The sequence below is a fragment of the Periophthalmus magnuspinnatus genome, chromosome 21, assembly GCF_009829125.3.
Source record: "Periophthalmus magnuspinnatus isolate fPerMag1 chromosome 21, fPerMag1.2.pri, whole genome shotgun sequence".
Taxonomy (NCBI): Eukaryota; Metazoa; Chordata; class Actinopteri; order Gobiiformes; family Gobiidae; genus Periophthalmus; species Periophthalmus magnuspinnatus.
In genome coordinates, this window is record NC_047146.1 from 11018199 (window position 1) to 11031822 (window position 13624).

The 13624-nt window shown below is 38.4% G+C and overlaps 2 protein-coding genes across 3 annotated transcripts; one reads left to right on the forward strand and one right to left on the reverse strand.

Annotated features, from left to right (window-relative positions):
- The first annotated feature begins 784 nt into the window (after positions 1-784).
- On the forward strand, positions 785-2876 carry LOC129457286 (uncharacterized). 2 transcript variants are annotated; one of them, XM_055230489.1, is made up of 6 exons: positions 785-949; positions 1360-1440; positions 1507-1812; positions 2446-2572; positions 2674-2728; positions 2802-2876. In XM_055230489.1, exons 2-6 carry the CDS (start codon positions 1365-1367, stop codon positions 2874-2876), a joined length of 639 nt encoding a protein of 212 aa, XP_055086464.1. In that variant the 5' UTR covers positions 785-949; positions 1360-1364. The 2 variants fall into 2 exon arrangements, with proteins under 2 accessions (XP_055086464.1, XP_055086465.1); XM_055230490.1 differs by having other exon boundaries at positions 2674-2704.
- On the reverse strand, positions 2446-12527 carry si:ch211-214p13.3 (poliovirus receptor homolog). Its single transcript, XM_033987301.2, has 10 exons — positions 12471-12527; positions 12326-12391; positions 11775-11871; positions 7404-7600; positions 6667-7008; positions 6291-6593; positions 5264-5357; positions 4709-4866; positions 4110-4188; positions 2446-4027 (listed from the first exon to the last, which is right to left on the reverse strand). Exons 4-10 carry the CDS (start codon positions 7522-7524, stop codon positions 3895-3897), a joined length of 1230 nt encoding a protein of 409 aa, XP_033843192.1. The 5' UTR covers positions 7525-7600; positions 11775-11871; positions 12326-12391; positions 12471-12527; the 3' UTR covers positions 2446-3894.
- Positions 12528-13624: the final 1097 nt, after the last annotated feature.

Sequence of the window (13624 nt, forward strand, 5' to 3'; positions counted from 1 at the left end):
GGGAAAGGTAGTCAAAATATCACCTATTAACAGGAAGCTGAAACCCATGAACGGGCCAATAATACTAAGATGCAGATTTGTGTTGTGAGATAGTAAGTTCAAGTTTCTGGGGTCTAGTCACTTATGATCAAATTCAACATTTGGAAGCAGAAAACAATCAATTCAACTTTTTTTCTGGAGTTGTATTCAATCATAGTCACCACTAGAGAGCAGCATTGAACCATTGATTAGGACAGTGAAAATATTTTTTCTTTTATTACATAAAGCTAAACTTGACCTGTGCCATCTTGGTAGTCAAAGGCCATGAGCCTATTAGAGAGTGCATCCATTGCAGGGTTCTTATTGGGTTCATTATACCTTAATAATGTTACATAATAAAAAATAAATAAATAAAAAATGTAAAAAAAAAAAAAAAAAAAGAAAAGTTATTTAACATAGTAATTTATATGTGTTTAAATTAGTAAGGCATTATTGTAGCCTATGCATTACTCAAATATTTCTCCGAATCACTGGCCAATTGCCCAAGTGAACACAAATGATACAATATAAGATGCATAGTAGCATATATAACCTACTTTCAAAACAAACTTATATTGTCACTCAGATTTTCATTTTGCTTGTTGGATCACATGAAAAACAAATAAAAAGCATATATATTTTTTATTACTGCTCCCTTTGTGATGACAAGTATCTGCCAATTACAGACAGTACATATTGATGGTTAGTAGTTCAGACCACCTTTTGCCACTTCCTGGAAACATGTTCTTTTGTGGGTGACAGAAGGTGGTATGATACTATATTTTTACCTACAACATTACCAAACACATAGAAAGAGATTATTACAGTGCACTTGTCAAAACTACTATTACTACTACAAGGCTGGCATCACATACAATTATCTGCATTCATTTACACACTGAGGGAACTACTGACACAGAACTTTTTCGAGGTAAGTGTGGTTTCCTCCATCTTTGTAAACCATGAGAAAGTAATGCTCTCTTTAGATGAGCTCCCAGGTTTTTTGTAGAAGAATGGTACCTAATATTTTAACTAATAGGTTTAACCTGGTCGTTTCCAGTGCAATAGCACTGAGAATTTTAATTCACATGCATTAGGACAGAAACAAAAGAGTTTCTCTGTTTGCACCACAGAGTCGCTGAAGCCTCTGTTTGTAGTGAAAATATGATCTGATCTCTAAACACAAACTAGTGGTGCAAAAGTCCTTTGATATAATCTGTATCTGCTTCAAACAGTTTTATAAAAAATAACAGCATGGACAGATATTTAAATTTCATATATTTTATATTTTATTTTGTACCCATTTTAGTGGGCCTAACTAAGAATTTGATGTCTTTCCAGGCACAATGGAAAATGCTTACAAGCTTTTTTACTTGATGACCATCTTGTCATATAGCTTTTTTTGTATTCCATCAAATGCAGGTATAACACAGCTTCAATATATACAGGCTATCTGCTACAATCATCAGCTTTTGTTTCCCTTTATAGAGATAAATACAAGATCTGCCATTATTGGGAGAGGAGTCAACCTATTCTGTAAAAATGAGTCTCTTGGTTATCTCAACCAGCTAACATGGATCAAGAATAAAACCAAACTAGTAACATTTGTTCCACCAATAACAATACTCTGGTATCATGAAGCATACCGCCTCCAAATAAATATGTCATTATCTAAAGCCCGAATGTATGCACTGACCATTGACAAAGTACTATGGGACCATACTGGGAATTACACCTGTGAGACCTCAACAGAGGCAGGATTATGGGAGGAGGACTGGATACTCAACATCACTGGTGTGTGTGTGTGTGTGTGTGTGTGTATATGTATATATATATATATATATATATATATATATATATATATATATATATATATATATATATATATATAATAAAAGTTTTAAACCTTGAGCTGTGGACCTGTTAGTAGGGCTGTAGTTGACTTAAGAAGATGTCGACTAAATAACCCATGTGCCTTGATTACTCAACTGAGAAGGGGCATAGTGGCACTGGCAAAAGCTTTTGGAACTATTATCTCTATATATGTCCGAAAAGCGCACAGACAAAATCACAAGCTGACAGGAGTTAATAGTCAACAATATTTAAAAAGAAGCACTATAGGATTCTTCATGTAAAAGGCAGAACATACTAATCATACTTAAACTACAGCTTACTTAATTCATGCCTTCTTCTTTCTGCTGTAGTGCATATAAGTCTTTATAATAATACCAATAAAAAAGTTGACCTTTTGTGTATATTGGTTAGTAACACTTATGCCACGACATTGAAACTGCAAGTGATTTTTTTTTATTTTAGGTGCTGAAAAGTCTTTTGAATATCGTGGAGTTATTGTTAGATTTTTGTTTTTATACATGTTTTATTAAGAATTCACACCCCATTCACTGAAGAGTTGTTCTTTTTTCCTAGATAAAGAAGAAACTGAGCCAAAAACTGAGCAAACTTTTTCAGTGCTTATAATTATAATCACTGCAATTTGTGTTGGGGTGATTTTTGTTGTTTCTTTAACCATTCTGCTCTTCAAACTACGAAAACAGTAAGTTTCTAATTATCATCATAAAGTTAAAATATTCAGTAGTTTGGGACCATGTTTATTGAGGATAAAATTTCACTCATCTCTACTGTTGTTTTTTGCAGCAACAACACACAACATGGTGCAGCAGAAATGGTAAACACTGTTCAGTTTGAGAAGGTAACATGATTAGATAGAAATCAGATGTTCAAGCAAGTTTAATAAAATACACTGTGTGTTTGTATGATTTCAGCACCAAGACATTTATGAAAACTGTCTGGGAGGTCAAAGCAGTCAATGCCATCACATTTACTGCAACCCAATGTAATAAAAAAAAAACAAAAACTGAAAACATTTTGTCACATACTACAGTCTGTCGGACATTTCAATAATGGTCTAACATTGTCTCTGCAAGCATTTGTTATTTGTTGCATGTTATTTGCAGGAAATTACACTTCAGCTACTGTTGCAGGTTTCAGCAGAGTGACACGATTAGAAAATACAGAGAAATGACAATAGGCATGTTTAAAATAAAATAATAATGGCTTACAATCTGTGCCATCGGCCCCTCCAACCACCACCAATCATTCGCGCACACACCACTTTCATACTAGGCAAAGTCTAGGCGAAGTGTCTTGCCTAAGGACACAACAGAACGAGTGGGACTGGATCCTCCGACCTTCGGGTTAAGGGACCCTAACCACTGAGCCACTATTCATGTAATTGAAAACATGGAATTTTTAATCAAAGGTAGCAGTAACTAATGCAATTTCTGTATTGAAAAATATGTCTTAGTCAAAGAAATGCCAGTGGCTGTATTTTTGTTTGAATATTGTTTTGTTTTTTATGTGTGTGTGTGAGAAAATAGTATGTATAATACAAAAACATAACAGAATTCTATGTACAGGTAGTAAAACAGTCACACTAAACAAATATAGTCTAATAAATAATGCTAATGCAAGTGTAATACAAAGTTAAATAAATGTAAAAACGTAACGGTATTGCATACTATACAAATCTTTCTGTTATCAAGTTTAAATACGCAAATAGCAAACCATATCAATGTGTCAGTTCATTGTGTTAAAGTTGAAAGGCAAAGCTCTCAATTTACTGGTCAATCTACGTTCCTACCCTCACCTATGGTCATGAGCTTTTAGTAATGACTGAAAGGACAAGATCGCGCATACAAGTGACCGAAATGGGTTTTCTCCGCAGGGTGGCTGGGCGCTCCCTTGGAGATAGGGTGAGGAGCTCAGTCACACTGGTCAATCAATAAAGACCATGGAGAACAAGGGCCGTGTCTCTGCATCTCTTCTTTGTGCAACAGAACAGAAACTGACAATAACCTAGATTTGCTCTTCTACTACAGATGCACGTAAAGGACTTAGGGCTTCTGGCCTCGATGGTTGTGCACTTGTTTCTGTTTGTTCAGTTTCATGTCTTGTGTTAAAACAGGGAATGCTGCACTTTTTATTTGACCTAAAAAGAGAAAAAGCACATCATCAGTTGATGTACAAAAGAAACACTGTTGAAAATAATTCCAGATGAATAATGTCTGCACCTATAATACCACATGGCAACACCAGCAACATTGATGAAAAGTAGAAGAGAAAATAGCGTCCAGGCAGCAGTACAACTTCCTAAAAGGAGAAAAAGTATCAACAACAAGTGATGTTTCATATTCCTCAAAAAGTAGTAGTTTCGTGTTCAAGCATGACTATCAACATATAGATACTAAACTGAACCAGTTTTACTGTCCAAAAGGCAGGAAACTAGTTGGCAGTTAATAAAGAGGCTGACGTTACGATCAACAGTACAATGATACTACATCCTGAATGAATTCCTGTAAATGCGATCCGGATTTTCACATGTGAAAACTGATGCAGGTACAAGAGCAGTCTCCCATGGTTTTGAGTAGGGTGTGTCCGTCAATTGAAACTACGAGGTCTAGCCACAGGTACGACCAGTATGCCCAGTTCCTTTAGGTTAAAACAAGCCCTGACGTAGTAGGAAATGTCAGTATACTAGGTTTCAGGTCAATGTATCAATACTTAACATATGACTCATTAAAGAGGCTCATGTGTTTCATTGTACCATTAGGACTATGTTTTGTCACTGAACTTCAATGTGTGATTGTGACAAGCCTAAAAATATATTTACCGCCATCAGATACATGCAGATAGAGGTATCCTTGATTCGTCCCGTACGTGTTGGTGGCTTTGCACTCAAATAGACCATTGAGTTGTGAAGAGGGTTTGAGAATCTGCAGCACTGCATCACTGGCCTTCACTGCAGAGTCTGACCATGAAAAGCCCGTTCTAAAAAAAAAAAAAAAAAAAAAAAAAAAAAACAACCTCCGGTCAATCTTGCCTCAGAGCTTTTAATATTGAAGTTATTGTTCATTTTATCTCATCTATTACGTTTTGTATTTTGAGTGCTGTGCAAACAGCTGTGTTTGTAACATTGTAAGTAAGAGTGCATAGGACAAAAGAGCTGGGAAATGGCCAAGTGTACAAAGGCAGGGTTTCTGAGCACTCAATTCCCAAAAGCAGAAGAATAATGGATTACTGGATTACATAGACCAGTTAAAATATAACTGATGATGAGGGAACACTTTTATGACAGCTCCTATAAGTCTACACACTATGCATCTTTTAAAACATGGTTATTAGAATATAGTTAGAAATGTTATACATATTAAAATATATAACATACCTGCTCCAAGTGAAGTTGGCCTTTGGGTTGGCTTCAGACACACATTTCAATGAGCTTTTGGATATTTCATGTATTCTGACTTCACTTGGTGGAACTAAAGGCAAATGGAAACTCAGTTAAATCACAGCCAGGAAGGGAACTTCCAGAGCAATCAGCGATTTTTTTAGTAGACAAAGTGAAGTGAATGAATGAGTATATGGAGCAGGTTCAAAGGAAATGCATGCTGAAAGAGGGAGTGGTGTGTTAAATTTGTGGTAAACTTTAACAAAGAGCACCATGCACAAGTGATGAATGAACTGTAACACTTATTAACACAAAAGCAAATAACTTAAGCCACTGCATTTTAAACCACACAAAAGGAGTATACTTAGTTATTAACTTCATCACATGACTGTTTATGAAAGTTTTAATATCCAGTTCCATCTGGATTACTCATTTGTGTGAGTGACCTTCATTGAATTTAACATATCTCAGAATCAGAATCATGCCATCGTTTGTGAACACAGTTCACAAACGATGGCAACACAGTTCACAAACTAGGAAGTTATTTTGGTGATAAAGTGCAACATAAAACATAAAACACACTGAATAAATACAAATACAAATTAGGGCATGCATGAAGTTAAAAAAAAAGATATGCTTAAAAATCAAATAAAATACTTAAAGGTAGAAAATATATACAACAGCAGCATCAGAACAACAGTGCAAACATGACTTATTAAAGTGGCCGGTGATATAAAGTGTCTAGTTTTGTGCAAATATTATAAAGTGTTCATGAGACAAACTGCAGACAATCTGCACCATTAGATGATATTTATACTATAATAAGAGTTTGAGCCTAACATGCTCCTGGTAAATTTAACAAAACCAGCCCCAACATCAGAACACATTGCATTACATGACTATTTTGTGAGTCATCCTCATCCTGTCTAAAGATTCACTTTGAATGCATCATGTGACCTGCCATTGTCAGACAGATACTTATTATAGACAACAAACCATGTAAAAAGTTATTTAAAAAACTCACAGTGGATCTGGATGGTGAGAGGTAGTGTGGACCCATTTGGTAATGCTGGAGTCCTGATCACGCATTGTACAGAATGATTGTGAAGGCTTCTTGTAGGAATCCCAAACAATGTGCTAACTGTAGTGGTTGTGCTGTCTGCATTTTTTGTGGAGTTGTGAGTTATTCTCAACAGGTCAGAGAGTTTGCCTAAATGCCAGTTTATGGATGCTGGAGGCCAGGAATGTGCAGCAGTGCAGGTGCCAAGAATAACCTCTTCATTCCCCACAATAAGAACATTGTCTTTCACTGTGGTTTCTGGAGGAACTACAAAATCAAAACAGACAAAACTTTTAAAGGACCAAATATATAACCACACTAAATAAAACAGTTGTAATACCTAGTACATTCAGCGGTATCTCCGTCTTGAAGTTACCACTAGGGAACAAAGTGAATATACATGTATAGGTCCCTTCATCAGACCGTGTCACATTAGACAACTGTAATGATCCATTTCGTAGTGAAATATTTCCAGCAAAACTGAATCTTTCATCAGGTCCATTGAAATAAGACGGGCCGTTTTTTGACGAAATGGTGTAGAAATTGGTGTTATCTTTAATCAGTCTGGTTCTCCTTTGCCATGTGATCTGAGTCAGGCTCTCTGTTGTTTCTTGTAGCAAGCATGGGAAAATAGCAGTTTCACCGAGGACGACGGACACGTTCCCTCCAATCACCTGCACAGCTATAATGAAATAACAATGAATGAAAGGGTTAGAACAACATACCAGCCCTGCTCTTTTAAGTCAAGCACAAGCCTTATAACTAGGCCTATATAGGTTTGACTACAACATAAGCCTTGGTCACTGCCCCTGTCGCGCGCCATGACACAAAGAAGATGAACAGACCATTTTACGAACAGAAACCTTGATTAGTGACGACATAATGACTTGAATCAAACGAGCTGGATCCTGTAAAGTGGGCTAAATATGCTACTATATAACAAAAGATAAAACCCAAAAATCGACTTAGCCCTCCCTCTTAACGCTAACGGCGCACCCAAGACTACAGCGGATACGCAGCAAACTACAGCACAATGATACGAGGATTACCAAACCGTATGAAGAAGCGAAGACCCACCTTCTATCACGGTGTTTTGTAGAGCCAAATAAATCAGTAAACAGTACATTTCCTTGTAGCCGATTCCACGTGCGTATCCTTCCTTGGATATCGTACTCCATTCTTTCCACCCACATCTCATTGCTCAGGGTGACGCTCCTTTTCCCCAACACGCCCAAGTTGTAAAAGCATATTTAGTCCATGATTCAGTAAAACCACTGTCCACAGAAAACATTAATAGGTTAGTAAACAAACAGTTGTATGTGAATATTATACACTTGAAACCAGAAGTTTTCAAACACTATTTAAAAAGACACACACGCTTTTTTCCTCACTGTTAGTTTGGCAGTATACTTCGGGTCATGATCCATTTGCGCCTAAAATTTAACTTCCTGGCTGATGGGTTGAGATGATTTTCACATAATGTTCCTTCTCGTTTTTCTGGCCTTTAGCAAATAGAAATAACTTTCGTAACCCTAATTGACCTAGGGGAAAGTTTAGTCTGATTTCATGTCAGACAGTGAGAAAACAAGCATGTATATTTTTATGCAAACTTGTGGTTTCAACTGTAGTCTCAAATTGTGTTACCTGATGGATTCAAAATATATATTCAAGTTATATTATGTTATCTCACTGTTCATTTTAAAGGTACTGTAATGTAATGTTCACTCTTTATTTAGTCATTACTATTAGTTATAGTCAGTTCACTACTTTATTTAGTCATTATATTCAATTATGTAAACTATGTAATCTGCACTAATGTTTGTTCTTGAGTCTTGCAGAAAATGTCTTTTGAAAGTGCAGGATCCCACGGGAAGAAGGTCACTGTGAAACCGAAACATCATGGGAGGATGTTTTGTGGAAAGAGTGACCTTCTGGAAATGCAAAAACAGAATATATTTCTCTGTGTATTTCGTCATTATGTTTTTACACTGCTTGCAAAGTATACGCCCCCCCCTTCAGACGTGTATGTAACTAGGGTTCCCTAACTTTAATAAAAGAGGTGAAAGGCGGTCTGGGCCCCAGAGAGGGTGGTGGTTTGTAACTGGGGTTTTTTGCCTCTCCGCTCTTTCTCCTCAATATTGAGACAAAATAATCTCTCTTGTCTTCTCTTCTCTTTTGAACTCTAATATAGGTTGTGAACCTATCATTACCTTTTACTGAATCATGTGACAGTCCAAAACAAACTGATTATTTTTGCAAAATATGAACTATCCATTGTTGGGCGTGCTCTATCAAAATGACGACTGGATTCGGTCAATTCAAATCTACAATACATGACAATATTCAAAGGATATATGAATTATTATGTTTTGATATGATATATGAATTATATAATGCATCTAAAAAGCTTTATTCAAACTAATATGCAGTCAATATTTTGATATATGTATATGTGATGCAACTAAGAAACTTTATTACTTAGCATAGCCTTCACCATCCATCCATTTTCATCTGCTTATCCGGGTTGTGGGGGCAGCAGTCTAAGCAGGGACTCCCAAACTTGCCTCACCCCAGACACGTCCTCTAGCTCCTCCGGTGGGATCCCAAGGCGTTCCCAGGCCTGCCGAGAGACATAGTCCCTCCAGCGTGTCCTGGGTCTTCCCCGGGGCCTCCTCCCGGTGGGACATGCCCAGAACACCTCCCTAGGGAGGCGTTCAGGAGGCATCCTGAGCAGATGCCCGAGCCACCTCAGCTGGCTCCTCTCAACGTGTAGGAGCAGCGGCTCTACTCCGAGCTCCTCCCGTGTGACTGAGCTCCTCACCCTATCCCTAAGGATGCGCCCAGCCACTCTGCGGAGGAAACCCATTTTGGCCGCTTGTATCCGCGATCTTGTCCTTTCGGTCATTACCCAGAGCTCATGTCCATAGGTGAGGGTAGGAACGTAGATTGACCGGTAAATCGAGAGCTTCGCCTTTGGGCTCAGCTCCTTCACCACAACGAACCGATACAGCGACCGCATCACTGCAGACGCTGCACCGATCCGCCTGTCAATCTCATGCTCCATCCTTCTCTCACTCGTGAACAAGACCACGAGATACTTGAACTCCTCCACTTGGGGCAGAGACTCACCACCCACCCGGAAAGAGCAAACCACCTTTTTCCGGTCGAGAACCATGGCCTCGGATTTCGAGGAGCTGATTCTCATCCCAGCCGCTTCACACTCGGCTGCAAACAGCCCCAGTGCCTGCTGCAGGTCCTTGCTCGATGAAGCCATCAGGAGAACATCATCTGCAAACAGCAGAGATGAGATCCTGTGGTTCCCAAACCAGACCCCCTCCGGCCCCTGGCTGCGCCTAGAAATTCTGTCCATAAATATAATGAACAGAACTGGTGACAAAGGGCAGCCCTGGCGGAGTCCAACATGCACCGGGAACAGGTCTGACTTACTGCCGGCAATGTGAACACAGCTCCTGCTCCGGTCATACAGGGACCGCACAGCCCTTAGCAAAGGGCCCCGGACACCATACTCCCAGAGCACCCCCCAAAGGATACCACGAGGGACACGGTCGAATGCCTTCTCCAAATCCACAAAACACATGTGGACTGGTTGGGCAAACTCCCATGAACCCTCGAGGACCCGATGGAGAGTATAAAGCTGGTCCAGTGTTCCACGACCAGGACGAAAACCACACTGCTGCTCCTGAATCCGAGGTTCGACTATCGGTCGGATTCTCCTCTCCAGTACCCTGGAGTAGACTATTGCTTAAACATTGCTCAGACTTTTAGTGCATATAAAAGAGTTATCATCAAAAGAGACATCAAATAACTGTCACATTTCACAATGTTAGGTTCACTTTATTGTCATCTACATTTGACCCATTTCATGCAGCATCTGCATCTTGTCAGCCAACAGAAACTAACCAGTCAGCATTATTTACTCTTTAATTCAAACACATCCAGGGATTGTAAAAAGGAGATAAATCACAGAATTAAATTAAACTGGAGGTTTATATTACATAATTATAAGTATAAATATAATTAAACTGTGCCTTTTAGGATCAGTTTACGAAATATATGCAGTATCCCCCGGGCTTCTTTTCCCGTAATAGTAAAAACATGATTACTGTTTGGTGGCAGTCTGTCCAAATACAAAGGTTTGAGCTGCAGCTGTACATGACTAGCCAAATTTTTAGCTCAAATCTCTGAGGCTTACACAGTTAAAAACAAACTTCTTTGACAGTTTTGTTCTTCTTTTAAGTTTACAGTTTTGTTAGTAATGATTTCATACATTAAAAATTGCATACTCGCATGTTTTCGCTGCTCTCCAGAAGGGCTTTTCATTGGGTTTAATGGCATTTGGCATTATTTTAATAGACCCATGGTGGTAACCAACATTTTGGTGCATTTCCACCATCTACTGTGCTGGGGTGTGGGTCAGAGTCATAGACAGTGTATATATAATATATACACACGTTTTATTACAATAAATAATATAGGGATTTATATATATATATATATATATATATATATATATATATATATATATATATATATATATCACACACAATACATACACACTTCTTTATACAGTCTATGGTCAGTGTATAATATATAAACTATTCTAGTGAAGCTAAATTCTTTTAACAAGATTAATTTCCCTTGAAAATTTAAATAACAATTTTAAATTCTCTGTTTAGTAAACTATTTAAAGTAAATGCAACCCTTTGATTTTTTTAAATTCTTGTTTAAAACTCTGTCGATTGTCATTGTACTTGTTACAATTTAAAATAACATGCTCTACCATTTCTAACTCTAGGCCACACTCACATAATCCAGAGGAAAGTTTACCTTTTAAAAACAATGTTCTATTTAATCCAGTGTGTCCTACTCTGAATCTTGTGACGAATACCTGCTCTCTTGTGTTCATTCCTGGCCTCTTTTCTGTCCCCAGCTTCTTCTGGACCTTAGAGCCCTTCATCCCAGCACCACTGCCACTCCGATGTAATTTGAGCAATTAGCTATAGACCGTAGTTGTACTAATAAATATACTATGTACGACCAAAGAGCAGATTGTTGGGCTAGGACCAGAAGACCAGAGACAACTCATAGAGAGAGTGGACAGAGACTGCACATTGCATTAAAGTGGTACCATATATTAAACATTAAGTTAAATATTAAGTGAACAACAAGACAGGCAGACAGACACTAGTGAATGGCCATTCATAAAATTCATAGAACACCTACAAAAAGTTGAAGTGGTTCACAATGATATTGCACAATCTGGCCAGGTCAAATACTCCAAAAAACCCAGAGTTCAATTCATGTGTTGTGATCAGTTTAGAGTCCAAACACATAATTAATTCATAAATATGTTCAGGTAGACCATTGTACTGAATGAACCAAAAGGTGAGGTGCAAAGCAAGAGACAGGCTATAATGAGCTGCCTACCCGGCCGGACCAGAGCAGGTGCAGTTCAATGTAGAAGTCTTCAGATTAAGGTTTGAGGGTTATTCCATAGCTCGCCATCAAGGAATGAAAATCTGGCCTGTATGGACACAGGATCATGGGTCTCAGTCACGAAATTATCAGTGTGCACACAAATCTAAGTTTAGGTATGAATCAATAGCAATTGCGAAGCAATAATATTAGCTGTATTATCAATAATTCCTCATCAAAATCTTAATACAATGTACATTATAGAGCTATACTAACTACGTAGCAGTTCAGGTGCATAAAAAGGTACAGTGTTAGCCCCACACAAAGTGCACAAGTGCGTTAGAGCACCGAGTTCATTAGCGTTGACAAATACCGAATAAAGGCTTCGAAATTACCCACAACAGTGTCTATAATGAGATATAAGTTAGACAAAGATTCGACATAAGGTTCATATCATCTGAGTGAAAGGCATTGGAGAAAACGGGTTTAAAACCCAATGCTAACTGCTTATTGAGAATGAATGGAGTCCGCAAGGCTAACGTTAGCATAACAAACAAACTCACCGATTCCCCTATACATCTCAGAATCAAAGCTCACTCCCGATGCAGCAAGGACCTGGTGACCGATACCTATGGTTAAACGGTGGGTTTCATAAAATTGGAGGGCTGTCATAGTGAAATGAAGGTATACAAGAACTTTAAACCCTACCGAGTTCACGTTTCTCGCACTAGCTCCGCACCTACTGAGTGTGTGTTGCTTCCGGGTAATACTGAGCCCTGATTGGACGCAACGAGTCAGGTGAACAGGAGCACGGAACTCACAGAGGACACAGCGGAGGGAGAGAGATAAAACTAATGAAGCAGGAAATCCGCCTTTTCACCCGGGTTACATCTTTGTTGTTTAGAGATTACTTTGCAAGGTGATGAGCCATCTAATTTCCAATAATTTCCCTACTGAGCGGGAACCCACATAAATCGAATAAATATTTTAAAAGGTCTGAATAGAAGTTAGTAATGCTAATGAATTTGAACATATACGAACTTCCCCCATGCTATTCTCCTCTACCCACTGTAAAGCCATTCCAATTGCCATCATTTCTACAGTATGTACTACCAGGAGATCCGATGTTCTTTGCTTCTTGTAAAAAAATATCTCCGGAATAACAAAATCAAATTCCTGATCCTGTATCTTTGTCAGTGTAAATAGCAGTACAAACTGATTACAAGTTCTGAACTCTCTCATAGACAACCTCCTACTTGTACTTTTCAGCTCATGAATATAAAAGTCAACATAAACAGTGGACAGTAACCAAAAGGGTGTAACTAGGCATGGTCCTGCAGTAAGGTAATTTTCCCCCTGAATTCCCATCTTCCTCACAATTTTACATGTTGTCTAGGCCTTGCCTTCCCTCTTTCCTAACATGGCAGGAGGGTTTTGACTGTAAGGTGGCGCTCCTCTTTGTGTTATCCAAAGCTGCATCATAACTTGTCTTTGTCTCAGATCTAAAAGTAATTCTCCCATCTCAACCTGAACTGCAGATACAGGAGAAGCCTTCAAAGTACCACAGCATATCCTCAAGGCTTTGGTTTGAACTATTTCCAATTTATGAATCGGCGTCCTAGGTGCTCCTCTATGCGACAGGCAGCTATAATCCATCACTGATCTTATCAATGCAATACACACGTTTTTGAGCGCAGTTCTGCTGGCTCCCCATTCAGATCCTGTGAGGCACCTCATAATATTAATAACTTTCTTACATTTCTCTTCAACAAATTTTATGTGGTCATTCCATAACAACTTTGACTCAAAGATGACCCCAAAAATCTAAAACTATTTACCCTCTCTATTCTCTCTCTCCATAC

Bases quoted from the DNA above. Each gene is read 5' to 3' on its own strand.
- LOC129457286 (XM_055230489.1), top strand. From the start codon at position 1,365: ATGGAAAATGCTTACAAGCTTTTTTACTTGATGACCATCTTGTCATAT. The intron at 1,441-1,506 runs GTATAACACAGC...TTCCCTTTATAG, and splicing joins TTGTATTCCATCAAATGCAG to AGATAAATACAAGATCTGCC. The intron at 2,729-2,801 runs GTAACATGATTA...GTATGATTTCAG, and splicing joins ACACTGTTCAGTTTGAGAAG to CACCAAGACATTTATGAAAA.
- si:ch211-214p13.3 (XM_033987301.2), bottom strand. From the start codon at position 7,524: ATGAGATGTGGGTGGAAAGAATGGAGTACGATATCCAAGGAAGGATAC. The intron at 4,867-5,263 runs GTATGTTATATA...TTTTTTTTTTAG, and splicing joins GCCAACTTCACTTGGAGCAG to AACGGGCTTTTCATGGTCAG. The intron at 4,189-4,708 runs GTAAATATATTT...TTCTCCTTTTAG, and splicing joins TCTGCATGTATCTGATGGCG to GAAGTTGTACTGCTGCCTGG.